We start from the raw sequence: 15,636 nt of genomic DNA on the forward strand, positions 1-15,636 counted from the left end.
AGTCAGGCCGCCCCAGGCTCCATCTTGAGCCCCTGCAGGGGCACATTGGCACCCCCGTGCAGGGGAAGCCAAGGAGGCGGGCAGGTGGATGCCGCCATCCTGGCCTGGAGGGCTTGGGGATGATGTTGGAGCCCAGGTTTAGGAAAATGGGCTGGTGGGTCAGAGAAACGGGGGGTGTAGGGCCGAGGGGCTGCAGGGCATCCACAGGCCTCAGGAAGCTCACCCGTGGATGGAGGAGAACTTCAGGCAGCCGTGACACAGCCCCCGGCCCTGGATGTGTCAGGAACTTTATTTGTGGAAAGCACAGAGGAGCCAGCCAGGCCTGAGATGGCAGATGATTTAACATCTTGGGTTTTACCACATTCCCCATCCTGAGGGCCCTGACCATGAGGTCTCCACCTCCTGCCCACACCGTCCCTCCTTCCTGGGCGTGGCCAGCACGTAGCTCCCAGGTAGTGGGGAGGGAGAGCTGCTGCAGCCTCCTCCCAGGGTCCCTGGGGCTAACCCTGGCAGGGGCCCTGTGTGTCTCTTCACAGGCCTGGGCTCCTGTCCCCCCACGGAGCTTATCCTGACAGCCAGGAGTTCATACGGTGCCCCCAGGCCAGGCAAGCATCCGTGTTGAGTCACCTTGAAACATGGAGGCTCTCTTGGGCAGAGTGGCAGGGCACCTTCCTCACAGGCATAGGCCCGAGGGGGCCACAGAGGACCCCGACTCTCCAGGGAAGTTGCCTTAGGCCAGTAACCTCCATGGTGGATGAGCTGCTTGGGGTGACACAGCCAGGCAGGGAGTGAATTCTGGCCAAGGGCCCAGCACAGGCCCAGCCCCTCACCTGATGGCCACAGGTCCCAAGGGCCCCTCAACTCCGAGTGGCCTGTGCCCTGTCTTGAGCTCTCCTCCCAGGTCACCCTGACCCCATCCAGTTCATGAGGTCGTCTGTGGTATCTTGCGGCGGTCATGAGGGGCAGTGGGTCCACCAAACCCCATCCTGGGCAGGGCCCAGGATTAGCCTAAGGCCTGGACAGGCTCGGGAGAGAGAAGCCCTGGTTTCCGGGGGGACCGTCCACGGACTGCAGCTGCCTGGCCTGAGTGGACAGTCAGTAGTGAGCCCCAAATTCAGCTGCCACCTTCTGGAGGAGGGTCTTGTGGTTCGCATATAGTGGGATGCGCCTGTCCACCACCTGCCATCGGATGGAGGCCCCCGAGTCGCAGGCGTGCAGGTTCTGGAAGAACAAGGTCAGAGCTGACCCTCCCTGCCTCTGCCCAGCTGAGCCCTACACACTACAGCCTTCGAGGGCACCCTCACTTTACTCCTCTGTGAAATGGGAGGCAGGACCCCTGTGTCAGGTGCACCAGAGATGCACCCACAAGGCCCTGAGGATCCTTCAGGGAAAGAAGATGCAGGTGCAGCTTTGCCGGGAGCTGTTTAGCCTGCATATAAAGCCCGGGGTTATCGCATGGAACGTTCCCATGGTAGTTCTGAATTAGGAGCAAGCAGGATTGATCCCCATAAAAGGCTAAAAGCCGGCAGCAGAGGTGGGGGGGCCTTGCCAGCCTCACCCCGGATGCCATCCCTCGAGGCCTCCCTGGAGGATCCAGGGCCCTCAGGGTCACCTGTCCAGTCCTGTCAGCTCTGGCCATCTGCAGTGGCTCCCTGGCCTCTCCCTGTTACCCCCTTTGTCACTTTCTGGGCAAGACTGATCCTGTAGCCTCCACTTTCTGGCCCTGGGCCCCAAGAGCATGGCCAGGTCCCTCCCTTGGATGCCCCAGAGGCACGTCCAGAATCCAGACCCCCTCCCTGCCTCCCCGCTCCCTGGAGGCCACGCCCATACCCGTCCCCCTCACTTCCCCCTCCTGGGAGGCCAAGTTCATACAGAGTTCAGCCTGTTCAGTTCCACGTCGTTCTGGTCCTGGAAGTGGATGCTGATGGCCACCGTCTCGATCCAGGCATTGTCCGTGTTCCTCGGGTCGTCCATGTAGCCTTTGTACACCTGGATGGGCAGGGCAGGGTAAGCCCGACAGCAAGGGACTCCTGAGCAGTGCCCCGGCCCACCATGTACCCTCCACCCTGCCCCAGCTCTGAGCACAGCTTCCACTACACACAGGACCCTAGCCCAGCTCTCCCGAGCCTGCCCTGCGGAGCAGCCCAGTGCTGACTTCATCCTGAACAGACATATCCTGAACAGTCTTTGCCCTGCAGAGATCTTGGAAATGTCTGCTCAGTGAAGGAAGTCAGTTTCAAAAGGCACCTGCTGTAGGAGTCCACTCATAACAGATGTCCAGAACCCGCAAATCCAAGGAGATGGGAAGCAGATTCGGGAGTGCTGGGGAGGAGCTCGGGGTGATGGAATGTTCTGGAACTGGATAGAGGTGGTGGCTGCACAATGTTGTGAAGTGCTCCACGCCATGGCATTGATCACTTTTTTTTTTTGAGACAGAGTCTCACTCTGTTGCCCAGGCTGGAGTACAGTGGTGCAACCTCTGCCACCTGGGTTCAAGCAATTCTCCTGCTCCAGCCTCCCAAGTAGCTGGGATTACAGGCATGCACCACCAGGCCTGGCTAATTAGAGACAGTTTTGCCATGTTGGCCAGGCTGGTCTCAAACTCCTGACCTCAAGTGATACGCCCACCTCAGCCTCCCAAAGTGCTGGGATTACAGGCATGCACCACCAGGCCTGGTTAATTTTTGTATTTTTAGTAGAGACAGTTTTGCCATGTTGGCCAGGCTGGTCTCAAACTCCTGACCTCAAGTGATCCGCCCACCTCAGCCTCCCAAAGTGCTGGGATTACAGGCATGAGCCAGTGCACCCAGCCCGTGTAGTCTGTTATTATAAAGAGTGTCCATGAAGGGCTGGATGCAGTAGCTCACGCCTGTAATCCCAGCACTTTGGGAGGCTGAGGTGGACAGATCGCTTGAGCCCAGGAGTTCATGACCAGCCTGGGCAACATGGCCAAACCCTGTCTCTACCAAAAATACAAAATATTAGCCGGGTGTGGTGTCTCACCCCTGTAGTCCCCGCTACCTGGGAGGCCGAGGCAAGAGGATTGCTTGAGCCCAGGAGGTGGGGGCTGCAGCGAGCCAAGATCGCACCACTGCACTCCAGCCTGGGTGACAGAATAAGACTTTGTTTCCAAAAAAAAAGTGTGCATGCATTTGTGTGAGAGAGAGCTGGAGATGGAGGCTTTCTAAGGAAACATTGAGGTTTCTAAAGAAGTAAACAAAGTCCTGGTACAGTCAGTCCCCAAGCTGGGCATGCCCGTGGGAAGGGCTCTCCAGAGCTTGGGAGTCAGGGGCAGGTCTGAGGGAGGGGCTGGCTTCCCAGCACCCTTGGTCGCAGCTGTGCCCAAGGCAAGGGTGGATGTGGGGAGGAGGGTGGCACCATGCCTCCAAGCCACGGTCACACCCGAAGGCAGCAAGGGTCCTCAGCCCATCCCCCTTGACTTAGGAGAAAATGGAACAGAGAGGGAGGGTGAGATGTCTGAGGGGCCTGCACACAGCTATGCTTCCTGGTCCTCTGGGAGCTGTGCAACGTGGGGGCAGGGGCTGGGACCACCGTCACCTGGTGAAGCTGGGTAGGACCGGGGCAGGTCCCCAGTATCATGCTGTGTTCATCCTACAGCCCTGGGAACACACAGGTGGAGCAGAGCAAACAGGCCAGGAGTACCTCTGTGCCGCGCGGTAGCAAGTTCTCAAAAGCCAGCCAGTGTTCCTGCCGGAGGATCCGCTTCAGCTTCTGAGGCAGCGTCTCCCCTGGCTCCCGGGAGCCCTGGACGGACAGAGGCAGGTCAACAGAGCACTGAAGTGGGACCGCAGGCTGCCTTGGCACCCATCTCCACTGGCCTGCCCGCCATGGGCAGCGGCCCAGCCCTGGGAGCCACAGGCAGGCGGCGTCTCGGGCTGGAGTGACATTGCCCAGAACCAGCCATCCACGTCAGCATGTGTGAGCCTGCCATGGCCCGAGCAGGGGGCACTGGGCTGCAGCCACCACCTCTGAGGAGCAGCGACAGGCCCCAGGATACCCTCCCTGAGCTCAGGGCACCCCTCCCTGCTCCCCGGGCGCCTGCTCCGGGCATCGCCCGTCCCAGCTCATGCCCAGTGCAGCAGGCTGCGTCGGCCTGTTTGCATTCCCGTCTCTCCCAATCCCACCCCAGCCTGGGCTGGCTGGGCTCCCAGAAGCTCCCGAGCGCCACCTGCCTCAGGGACCCGACTCCAGCCCGAACCTCCTCTTCCCCACACCCATCTTTCCCATCCTATTTGTCATTCAAAGTCCCACTGAAACATGAAGACTCTGCAGGCCATGTCAACACAGTCCCACCTCAGCCCCGACACTCCCACCCTCAAGCATGAGTGCCCTATAGAGCCAGGAACCCAGAAGGCCCCTCCGAGTTTTTTCAATGACCAGCCAGAGCCAACAGAGATGCCAACCCCACGCACCCCGCATGGAGGCCAAAGTGCCACAGAGCGGAGGGTGACTTGTGCCCCAGGGCTGGGTGTGCGCAGGCAGAGAAGCCACTGGTGAGAGCAGCGGGGCAGCAAGGGGACCCCGAGGCCAAAGGCCCCCTCTGCTGCGAGGTTGGTTCCAGCTGTGGAGCGAGGCCCCCAGAGCACTGGGACTCAGCAGCTGGGCCTGGGCTCCGGAATCTGCATTCCTGCCCGGAGGCCCTCGTGGCACTGCTGCCCTGCACACCACCATAGCACACACACCCCCAACACCAGCAGCAGCAGCCACCAGGCTGTGAGCTCAGGGTCAGAGAAATGCAGCAACTTCTTGCTGGGTTGTCACAGACTCCCCAGATCAGGTGCAGAGGCGAGGCCCTGAGGGGCAGGCTGTACCCCAGAGGTCCTGCGCCATGGCCAGGCCTGGTAGGACTCAGACCTCCTGGCAGGACCAGCCTCTTCCATCCCCTACAGTGAGGGGGCTGGAGGGCTGCGGAGCCCCTGCTGGCCTGGGAGGAAACAGGAGCTGTGGGAGGCACAGGAACAGGAAAGGCCCAGGCCATCCGTCCCGATTGTGTCCACCCCTCCCACAAGACCCTGGGGTGCGTTCCAGCCTCAGCCCCACAACCAGCCACTGCCCCTGAGCTAAGGGGCCTGTGCACACCCCTGGGCCCTGCCTGTGCCTGTCCCTGGATGACACTGTCCTGTCTTTATGGCTCAGCACCTGGCCCTGAAGGTCAGGAGCAGGTTGGTGTCTGAGACACTGGTGAACTGGTGAGGCGCTACCTCTGGCCCCAACACCCTGAACCCCACAAGGGGAGCCCAGGTAGTCTGCAGCCTGTGCCTGGGACACAGTAGGTGCCCCATTAGTGTTTATGCACCAAAAGATCCTCTGGTGGGTTTTTCCAACCGGAATGTGAGGAAACGGGAGGAGGAGGAATGTTTTCTACAGACAAAACAGGCTGGGGTCTCAAACCCTTCCTGCCCGGGGACTGGTGTTCAGTCTGTGGGTAGAATGGATGAATGGACAAGTGACCCACAGACAGCCCAGTGGACAGAGGCCCCACGCGCTGCAGCCTTACCCCAGGCAGGGCCCAGTGCTCAGAGAGAGGGAGCTTCACCACCAGCACTTCCAGCATCTTCTTTATGCTCTTCCTGCAGATGGCTCCATCCTCATTCCGCCTCCACCTGCAGAGGGAGCGACCACAGCTGCCCAGGACCCACTGTGGCCTCCACCCTCCCCTGTGCCGCACTGGGGCTGGCCCTGCCTGGGGCGGGGCGGTGTCAGGCCCACTGTAGGCTCAAACTGTGTTCTTTTTCAAGTTCTTCATCCCCAGGGAAAAGACTGAGCTAGTAACCACTTAGGGGATGTCCTTCCTCACTTCCGTCAACATCTGGTAGGACGAGAGAGAGCCCCAGCCTTCATGGAGAATTTTTTAAAGATTAAAACCCTTAGGTACCTGCCCTTTGACCCAGCTTTGCAGTTTGATCACTCTTAGAAAACGCTGGTGAGAACCCAGCGAGGTGACATTGGGTGACGTGGGGTGCCCAGGGGTGATGGGAGGTGCTGAGTGCCACCCGGGCATGCCAAGGAGAGGCCAAAGGACCAGGGAGCAGAGGGTTTGACTCACACCCCAGGGCCATGTCTGCACAGCCAGAGAAGCCACTGGATGAGGGGCTGGGCAGCAAGAGGACCCTGAGGCCCAACGCCCCTCCACTGGGGGAGGTCTCGGCTGTGGAGGCATAGCACCCAGAGAGCACGGGGCACAGCAGGTGGGCCTGGGCCCCAGAATCCCACTCCTGCCCAATGTGGGCAGCAAGAACCCCCAGCAGTTTCCTCAGGGACGGAGGCGTCTGCACCCGCACGGAAGGCGGCCTGTGCCTTGGGTGAGAGCAGTGGGCCGGCTGCTGGAAAGCAGAGGACTGAGTCTGAGGGGTGAGTGTGGAGCTGTGTCGCTGTCTGTGGATGGGTGTGGTGGGGGTTGAGCGTGGGGCTGCGTCCCTGTGGAGGGGGGTCCTCTAATGGGCTGGGACCGGCAGAAAAGTGAAGGCAGCCCCGGGAGAGGGGCACGGTCCTGGGATCTTCCTCCAGGACGGGAAGCATGGACATTCCTACCCCGTTTCGGGTGTATTCATGTTTATCCACAGACGCCCCTCACGTCCCCTTGATGGGCACCAAGTGCCAAGCACCAAAGCCGCCCTCCCGGCCCCTGGGCACCGGGGAGTGGCAGCAGCCCCTGGTGAAGGTGGGAACGGCCGCATTGCTGAGGTGCTGGTGCCTGGCAGGCGTTAACTCACCGCGTGACCATGGAGTACAGCGTGTGGTTGGGTCCAAAGCAGCTGAGGCTCCCCCGCCCACGCAGTCCCGTCCGGCCCATGGGGTTCCTGGGAGGCAGAGGGCTCGACTCAGTCCACCGTCCACCACTGGGGGAGCAGGACAGGGCGGGGAGGGCAACTGAGGGGACAGTGGGCGTCAGAAGCCGGTGCACAGTGGGATGGCGTTCAGGCTTCTTTAGGGACCTGCTCTGGCCTACGGGAGAGGATCCCCTTGGGACCCCCAAGGAGTAAGACCAAGGCTCTGGGTTACCTTGGGGTCACCTGGTGGGGGAAGGGTCTCCCTGGGAGCAGAAGTCCCGCCACTGCAGGCCGGCGAGGGGCTAAAGTGGCCACCTTCTCCCCACAGAGTGTGGAACTAGCCGACTGCTCAGGCCAGCACTTTGCGTCCAAAGGCCCCAGCACGCAAGAGCATGGTCTCCATCCCGGCAGCCTTCCGAGGGGCGGCGTGGGAGCCAGGCCAGACACCCAGAGGCCCTGCGTCCATGAGGCCACAGGTGATAGGCCACACAGACCCCCAGCAGCGTGTGCTAACCACAGGCAGCAGGAGCCACAGATGCTTCCCCTTGGGCCAGGCTGGTCTCCCTGACACCATGAGGTCCTATATGAAACAGCAAGTTCTAGAAACAGGCCAGTTCCTGTGAATGAACCACTAAAACAGAAGGAAGAAACACACCGCTGCTCCCATTGCGGTGGGGGTGGCCTCCACGTCTACAGAAAGTCCCCAGCAGCATCCCCACCACAGTGGGGACAGTGATATCATTCCTCCACCATTCCACTCTGACCTCCAGACCCCACCAGAGCTGCAGCCTCCGACCCACCCCTCACGGGCCTCCTCTCTGCACAGCCTGGACTCCATCCTCCTAAGTCCGCGCAGCCGTGCATGGCTGCCCTGGGACAGCTGACCACCTCTAGCACTGGCGGCCACCAGCCAGGCCTGTGCCACCGTCCCCGACCCCGCCTGGCGTGGCAGCCTCCAGCTGGCCTCCCTGCCTCCGCCCAGCCCCTCCTCTCTGTTGTCCCCCAGCAGCCGCCCTGCTCCTGCCCAGCTGTCAGGGGCCCCAGCTCTCGTTGCACCGCTATGCAGACCTGCCTGCGTCCGTGGTGATCAGAGTCCACACCAGAACCTGCCCAGTGTGTAGGGCCCACCTGGCCAGGCCTCTCAGACAGCCCTCCCAGCTCACTCTGCGGTCTCCTCTGTGGCCGGGGGTCCTTGCGTGGTGGGGCCCAGGCAGCCTCCCCAGAAGCTGCTCAGAAACCAGAGCCCCGGCTCCACCAAGCTACGGAGCTGGCACCACATGTAGCAAGGCCCGGGGACCTCAGCTCCAATGCCGGGGCTCACTCAGGGTTTCTGCAAGGGCCACTGCTGCCTCCCCTCAACCCCAAGCCCGTCTCTCACTCCTGTCTACCCCACCCTTGCCAGCCACCATTCTCCTTCCTGTACTCACGCCACTGAGCGGGCAGAACCCAGAACCAAGGCCATGGACAAACTGGGCACTGGGCAGAGCTGCACTGAGCTCCAAAAGGAGAGGAAGGCGGCGGGTCCTGCTGCTGGGAGCAAGGCTGCCTCGTCTCCCTGCAACTGCTGTTCACGCTGAGTACAGTGCATTGGTCAAGAAGCTCACAGAGGAGGCCACAAGCTCTGCCTGGCATGAGTCCACTCCCACAGGAAGCTCCGGGCCCCAGGGCCCTGCTGTCATCTCACTGTCCCTGTCCCTAGTTGGCCAGTGGCAGAGCCAGCGGGGAGGTCAGGGGCCTGACGGCTCCTACCATTAAACCACATGCACACCCGCTCCTGCCAGGAGAAAACACTATGCACCCTTGCTTCTCAGTCAGCCTGAGTGGGCCGGGCAGCAGGGGCTTCGGACCACCACGCTGCCCTCCCCGCACTGCAGCCCCCACCCCACAGCCGAGTCTTCAGCTGCTGTCACTGTGCCCTGATCTCTGAGCCCCCGGTCATCATCTTGTCCACACGGTTCTCAACCCCTCATCTCCCTGCTGTATGCCCGGTAGCTCCATCACGACGTCAAGGCATAGGCCCGTCCACAAACCTACCCACACAACCCCAAAGCGTGAAAACAGCAACACTCCAGCTGCAGCAATCACATGTTCATTCACTCATCCACTCACAGCTCCAGAAATGCAGGAGGGTTGTGGGGTGGAGAGCTGGCCTTTGGGTTGAACAAGGCAGAATCTTTGCTGACCTGACCTCAATCCATTTCAGAAAGAGTGGGCAAGACAAGCCCAAGTGGAGTGGATTCAAAAGAGGAAGGGACGAGTGGGCAGGGGCCAAGGAGACGGTGTGTTTAAAGAGTTATGTCGACAGGAGCAATGCAAGAGGGCAGGAGGACCCGGGTGCAGGAGAAGCAGTATGCTCGGGATGAGGTCCTTGAGACGCAATGGGAGACGGGTCTAGCACAAAGGTGCACTGGGGTGAACAATGCCCACAAATTTATGTCCTTCCCAGAACCTCAGAATCTGGCCTTGTTCAGAAACAGTGTCTGCAGGTTTAATTAGTTAAGATGAAGCTACACTGAAATAGGGTTGGCCCTAAACCCAGTATGATTTATAATCCTAAGAACGGAAGAGACACAGACACATGCAGGGAGAGGCCATGTGGCTAGGGGGCAGAGATCAGGGTGATGCAGCCACAAGCCAAGCAATGCAAAGGGTTGTCAGGAACACCAGGAGCTGGAGAGGCAGGAAGGGGTCTCCCCTCAAGCCCTCAGAGGGAGTGTGGCCCTTGATTTCAGACTCCTGGCCCTCAGAACTGTGAGATAATCCATTTCTGTTAAGCCCCCCAGTTTGTGGTACTTAGTTACAACAGCCATAGCAAACTAATACAGTGAGGGGGCTGGCCCCAGACGGACGTGGGGGACAGTCACTCCTGTACCAGAAAGGGCATCTGAGTGTGTGAGTGACTTGAGTCAGACAAGCTCACACAGGCTGCTATTGTGAATGGGCCAAAAGGGTTAGGGTTAAGGTTAGGGATTAGGGTTGGGGTTAGGGTTACAGTTTGAGGGGTTAGGATTAGGGTTAGGGGTTAGGATTAGGGTTAGAGTTAGGGGTTAGGATTAGGGTTAGGGTCAGAGTTACAGTTACAGGTTAAGGTTAGGGTTAGGGGTTAGGTTAGGGTTACAGTCAAGCAGCTGCAACAATCCAAGGTAGAGACTGGGGCCATGGAGGACATTTCAATTTCAAGAATCAGTGTGTTGCCAATCCCACTCCAACAAAAGTGCAATAAAATTAGAAGGTGATAACAAAGAATGGCTTAAAAACTGTAAATAGCAGACAAGGCATAGTGACTCCGGCCTGTAATCCCAGCATATTGGTAGGCCAAGGAGGGTAGATCCCGAGGTAAGGAGTTCAAGACCTGCCTGACCATCATGGTGAAATGCCATCTCTATTAAAAATACAAAAAGAATTAGCTGGCGTGGTGGCACATGCCTGTAATTCCAGTGATTCGGGAGGCTGAGGCGGAAGAATTGCTTGAACTGGGACCCTGTAGGCGGAGTTTGCAGTGAGCCAAGATCGCCCCACTGTACTCCAGCCTGGGCTACAGAGTGAGACTCTTTCTCAAGATTAAAAAAACCGAAACGTACATCACTAAATAATCACATGAAGATTATGCTGGATGTGGTGGCTCACACCTGTAATTCCCAGCACTTGGGGAGGCAGAGGCAGGAGGATTGCTTGAGCCCAGGAGTTTAAGACCTACCTGGGTAATAGAGTGAGAGTGAGACCTCATTCTCCACAAAAAGAAAAAAAAAGAGCAAAACAAAAGTGTAAAATGAAGATTATAATGAAATTTATAAAGTAAAAAATAAAATCTCTGCACATCAAAACTTAAGGGATACAGCCTACCAGGTCTTAGAGAGAATTTATAGTCTTAGGTACCCTTATTAGAAAACCAGGAAAATTGAATAAAAATGAGCTCTAACACATAAGAGCAAATCCATAAGAAGTAGAAAGGAATGAAAGATAACAATAAAAGCAAAAATGGATGAGATAGAAAAATTAAGATAATCCACAAATCCAAAAGTTACTTTTTTGAAAAGATTATAAAATTAACCACTGGCAAGAATAATCAAAAAAAAAAAAAAAAAAAAAAAACAAAGAAGAGAAATACATAATAAATACCAATGCTCAAAGGAGAAATTAGTGAATATTTATGTTAGAGATTTTTTAAATCATAAAAGAATATTATGGATATCTAACACAATATATTTCAAAAGTCAGATGAAATGATAATTTTCCAGAAAATTTACAATTACTAAAAAGGACCCAAGAAGAAACAGGAAATAAGGTTCCAAAAATCATTATGGAAGATAAAGTAGTTAGAAATCTACTTGCTCAAAATATGTTAGACCTAACAGTTTTATAGGTGAGTATTATCAGACTTTAAGAAACAAATAATTATCTTCACCTCATTCAAAGAGTTCCAAAGAAGAGAAAAGAAGGAAAGCTGACCAGCTCATTCATTGAGATGGGTATAACCTCATACCAAAACTAAGACAGTACAAGAAATATAAATTAAAGGCAAATTCCACTTTTGAACATCGATTTTTTTAAATCTTAAATAAAATGTTAGTAAATTAACTCCAGCAGTATATTAAATACAACAGAAGAGTTTATTCTAGGAATGCAAGGATGGCTCAACACTGAAGAAGCTATAAAAATAATTCACACACTGGCTAAAGGGGAAACATCTTATAACTATCTCAATCAATGACAGAAAAACCATTTAGTAGCATTCAGCTCCTGACACACTGGGACTAGATAGAAACATTCCTAATCTGATAAAAGGTATTTATAAATTTCTTCAGTAAATACTATACTTAATGGTGAAATGTTGATAGCATTCCCATTAACTCAGAAACAAGGAAACCTGTTAATATTAGCAATATTCTAAATTACACTGAAGAATTTGCCCAGTACAATAAGGCAAAAAAAAGGAATGAGGCATGATTATTGTAAGGAGAAAGATAATATTGTTATTCGCAGAATATATATTACTTACATAGAAAATCTACAAACACATTTATATCATGAGAAAGTTTAACAAAGTTGTTAGATAAAAAGCATACAAAATTAATAATGCCTCTATGTATTTTTTAAAAATTGAAAATAGAAAAAATATTATAGGCCAGGAGTGGTGGCTCACATCTGTAATCCCAGCACTCTGGGAGGCTGAGGCGAGTGGATCACCTCAGGTCAGGAGTTCGAGACCAGCCTGGCCAACATGGTGAAACCCCGTCTCTACTAAAAATACAAAATTAGCCGGGCATGGTGGTGGATGCCTGTAATTCCAGCTACTCAGGAGGTTGAGGCAGGAGAATCACTTGAACCCAGGAGGTGGAGGTTGTAGTGAACCGAGATCATGCCACTGCACTCCAGTCTGGGCAACAAGAGTGAAATTCCATCTCAAAAAAAAAAAAAAGAAAAAGAAAAAAATGTTATAATTTCCTCAAATAACAAAAGTTATCCAATACCTGAGGAATAAATATTACTTAAAAGTGTAAGATCCTTATGAGCAAAATTATAAAACTTTAGGGAAGGACAAAGAGAAGACATAAATAAATGTTGACAAATATATATATAGACGATTCATTATCATAAAAGTGTCCTCTCAAATTTTTCTATAAATTTAATACAATTCTTATCAATGGATTTGTCATGGAGCTAGAAAAACTGGTTTTTAAACTCACAAAAATGCTAAAGTCTCAAGACCAGAAAAGGCAAGTTTACAGACATGCTACCCCAGAGTCAGGATTATTGCAACGCTATGGCAAATAGTGGCATGATCTGCTACGAGATGAGTGGGACAGAGGCAGACAGAGCTATGAAAGAGGAGTCAAACCTCATGCACACCTCAGAGGAGGAGCCAGACCTAAAGGGAGGAGCCACACCTCGGGAGGAGCCAGACCTAAGGGGAGGAGCCACACCTAAGGGGAGGAGCCAGACATCAGGGGATGAGCCACACCTCAGGGGAGGAGCCAGACCTCAGGGGATGAGCCACTCATCAGGAAAGGAGCCACACCTCAAGGGAAGAGCCAGACCTTAGCAGGAAATTAAGTCAGGCAGCTCACTTTATGTGTGAATTCACAAAATAAATCAGGCCCCTCTTCACACCTTATACAAGCAGCCTTCAGCTGTATTAAAGACTCAGTGAAAAATCTAATTTTAAAACGTATCAAATGAATATAGGAAGGTGTGTCTTTATAATTTCATAGAAAGAAAACACATCTAAGGAAATACCATGAAAATATGATTCATAAGTCCACAACAGAAGCATGGTGCATAAAAAAAGTGCTCTTTGCTACTAAAGCCCGCGTGGCCACCACATCCTGCCAAGTCCTGACACACCTGCCTGTGTGGCGACCACCCGTGAGAGCAGGTGCTTGTGCCTTGTCACCCACATCAGGCACCTGCAGCTCTCATCAGCTTCCCACAGCCACCAGATGCACCTCCCTAAATACCCACCCTTGCCTATCCCGCACACCCTCAACACCAGAGCAGGAAGCCTGCAGCTGCAGCCACCTGGCCAGGACCTCTGCTCTCAGGTCCCATAGCCTTCTACCACCTCCTTACTCGACCTCCAGCTCCAGGTAGAGGAGTGCACACCCTGTTCCAGAGCATTCTGCAAAGGCCTGCCATGCAGTCCCCCCTGTCCTTCAGACCCCTTGGCTCCTCTGCTCCATGGTTCATGCCCCACATCCCGGCAACCCCCCAACCCCAGGTTCTGGTGGCCCCTCCTCCACCTCCTTCGCATGGCAGAGTCCAAAAGCCCCAGGCTCCTTCCCCCCAGGGCACTTGTAGGCACTTGCGGGTCACCTGACACTACTTTGGGTTTCCTCACCTGTGTGATGGGTGCAGCGCCGATCCTGTGGGGAACACGACGCCAGGCGAGTCCACCTTCCCAGCCAGGTGAGCCTGCCAGTGCCCATCCCCGTGTCCTCTCCCTGCTGCACAGCCCTTGCCCATCCTCCAAGGAGTCCCCCTCTCCCAGCACAGCCGTCCCCGCCTGCCCATCCTCCAAGGTGTCCCCCTCTCCCAGCACAGCTGTCCCCGCCGCCCATCCTCCAAGATGTTGCCTCTCGCAGCACAGCAGTCCCCAGGTACACAGACAAATCCAAGTCCCCAGGTTACGGCAGGGACTGTGGGGCAGGGCCTGCCGGAGGCCAAGGGGGCAAGTCCCACGTCCCAGGACCTATCCCAGGAGCTGCAGTGATGCCATGAGTTGAGGTTTTCTTCCTTTCTGTGGTTCACGTGCTTTTTTGGTTTATGAGAAAAATGCCTCCTTTGCCCAGAGAGGAAACCTACCCCCCAGGCAAACCCCAAAGGCTGACAGGGCGGGGCCTGCGGGGGGCACACTCACAGGGGCAACCCGGCCTGGACTGCGTACGGCCCGTGGAAGCTCCGGCGGTCCCTCAGGCCGTCCACCATGTTGTACTGGATCGTGGACAGCGGCTCCAGGGTGCTGGGAGCAGAGGAGAAGGCATGTCTGTGTCCCCGTGTTGCAGGTGGGACAGAGCAGACAGGCAGGGTTCACCCCCTCCCTCAAAGGGCCCAGCCAAGTGGCTGCAGGCTGAGTGTACATGACAGTAGGAGCTGGGCCCCTTCAGGCCCCCATGGGCCCCTCCTGCTCACCAGGGCCTCCCCGGGCTGGGCCCTGACTGGGATACTCGAGGGAGCCCCTGGGAGGTCCTGGGTTTGGGGCCGGCTGGGAGCATGGACAGCAGCTCACACTCACTCTCCCACAGGGTCCATGACGGCCGCGTCCTTCCTCTCCGCCGTGTAAAAGGGCGGGTCATAGATCAGGAACTCCGTCTGTTGCAAAACACGGAGTTTTCCCTTAGATTTTTACCCCCACTGCAAAGCAGGGCCCAGGCACCAGGGTAAAAGGGCTGCTCAGCTGGGTCTGAACTCAACCCCAACATCCTAACATGCAGGGCAGAAGCTCCAAGCCGGGCAGAGCCAGGGGTGGGCAGAGGTGGGGGCTGGGCAGAGCCGGGGGCTGGGCAAAAGTTCCAAGCCGGGCAGAGCTGGGGGCTGGGCTCAGGGACCCCCACCCTGGGGCCAGCTGAAGGGCAGGCAGCCATGACTGGAGGCCTTGGGGGTCTTCCCAGAGTGAGGCAGGGGTCTAAGCTGGACCCTGGAGGCAAGGAGGATTCTGTGTGGTGGACAGAGGCAGTGAAAGCAGTAGCCTGGAATGTTCTGGATGGGCCAGAGAGAAGCCCTGCACCAGGAGGGCGGGGGGTTTCCGCAGGGCCATTAGCCATCTCTCTGTCTCTGTGTCTCTGTCTCTCTTCCATGCCTGGCATCTGGAAAGGGGCCAGAGCCATTCACAGGGATGGGTGGGGCCTAGGACCAGGGCATGACCTGAGGGAATGGGGCCAGTGAGGCTGAGCCCCACGATGGTCATGAGAGGAGCCTGAGCCTTGAGCTCTGTGGGGGTCAGTGTGCCCCCCGAGGCCCCTCCACCACCTCGGGCTGTGGGGCCCCTGTGATTTGACTCCTCTGTGCCTCAGTTTCCTCAAATGTCAAACAGGGGCTGCCAGACATACAGATCCCCCTGTGGCTGCAGTGGCCGGGAGCCAGGATTAACACCAGATGGATGGGGACAGGGCTGCCCTCGCCTCCCCAGGGGCCCGGCCACTCTGCCTGGTTGGGCTCAGGCAGGCGCTCACCTCCCAGGGCACCTTCTCGTTGGGCACGGGGAAGCGCGTGATGGGGCAGTTGGGATAGAGGAGTTGCCGGGCATTCACGTGGTAGCTGTCGCCTGGCTCCTCCATCTTCTTCCCACCTCCTAGCTCAGTATCTGGCTCCTCCACGGCCTTCTGGGAGGCTGGAGACAGTCAGGAAA

General features: G+C 55.9%; 1 protein-coding gene and 2 non-coding genes across 8 annotated transcripts in view; all 3 read right to left on the bottom strand.

The window, feature by feature from the left end:
• Positions 1-322: 322 nt before the first annotated feature.
• The window catches only part of TRPM2 (transient receptor potential cation channel subfamily M member 2), a 95,211-nt gene continuing 79,897 nt past the window's right edge, over positions 323-15,636 (bottom strand). For 3 of the 6 annotated variants that reach the window (XM_030914673.1, XM_010360112.2, XM_030914676.1), the window contains 8 exons: positions 15,461-15,618; positions 14,524-14,600; positions 14,149-14,250; positions 6,735-6,821; positions 5,519-5,624; positions 3,664-3,765; positions 1,873-1,989; positions 323-1,221 (listed from right to left, as the gene is read on the bottom strand). In XM_030914673.1, coding sequence (XP_030770533.1) covers positions 1,096-1,221; positions 1,873-1,989; positions 3,664-3,765; positions 5,519-5,624; positions 6,735-6,821; positions 14,149-14,250; positions 14,524-14,600; positions 15,461-15,618 — 875 coding nt within the window. In that variant the 3' untranslated portion in view covers positions 323-1,095. Of the gene's footprint in view, positions 1,222-1,872; positions 1,990-3,663; positions 3,766-5,518; positions 5,625-6,734; positions 6,822-14,148; positions 14,251-14,517; positions 14,601-15,460; positions 15,619-15,636 lie in introns of those variants that run through there. The other 3 variants (XM_030914677.1, XM_030914674.1, XR_004052653.1) reach the window with 3 other exon arrangements.
• Positions 3,722-3,795, bottom strand: LOC115893050. The gene has a single exon (XR_004053006.1). It is a non-coding gene; the product is annotated as a Z6 small nucleolar RNA (small nucleolar RNA).
• Positions 5,505-5,565, bottom strand: LOC115893049. The gene has a single exon (XR_004053005.1). It is a non-coding gene; the product is annotated as a Z6 small nucleolar RNA (small nucleolar RNA).

This window comes from Rhinopithecus roxellana, chromosome 13, assembly GCF_007565055.1.
Source record: "Rhinopithecus roxellana isolate Shanxi Qingling chromosome 13, ASM756505v1, whole genome shotgun sequence".
In the NCBI taxonomy this organism is placed as follows: domain Eukaryota; kingdom Metazoa; phylum Chordata; class Mammalia; order Primates; family Cercopithecidae; genus Rhinopithecus; species Rhinopithecus roxellana.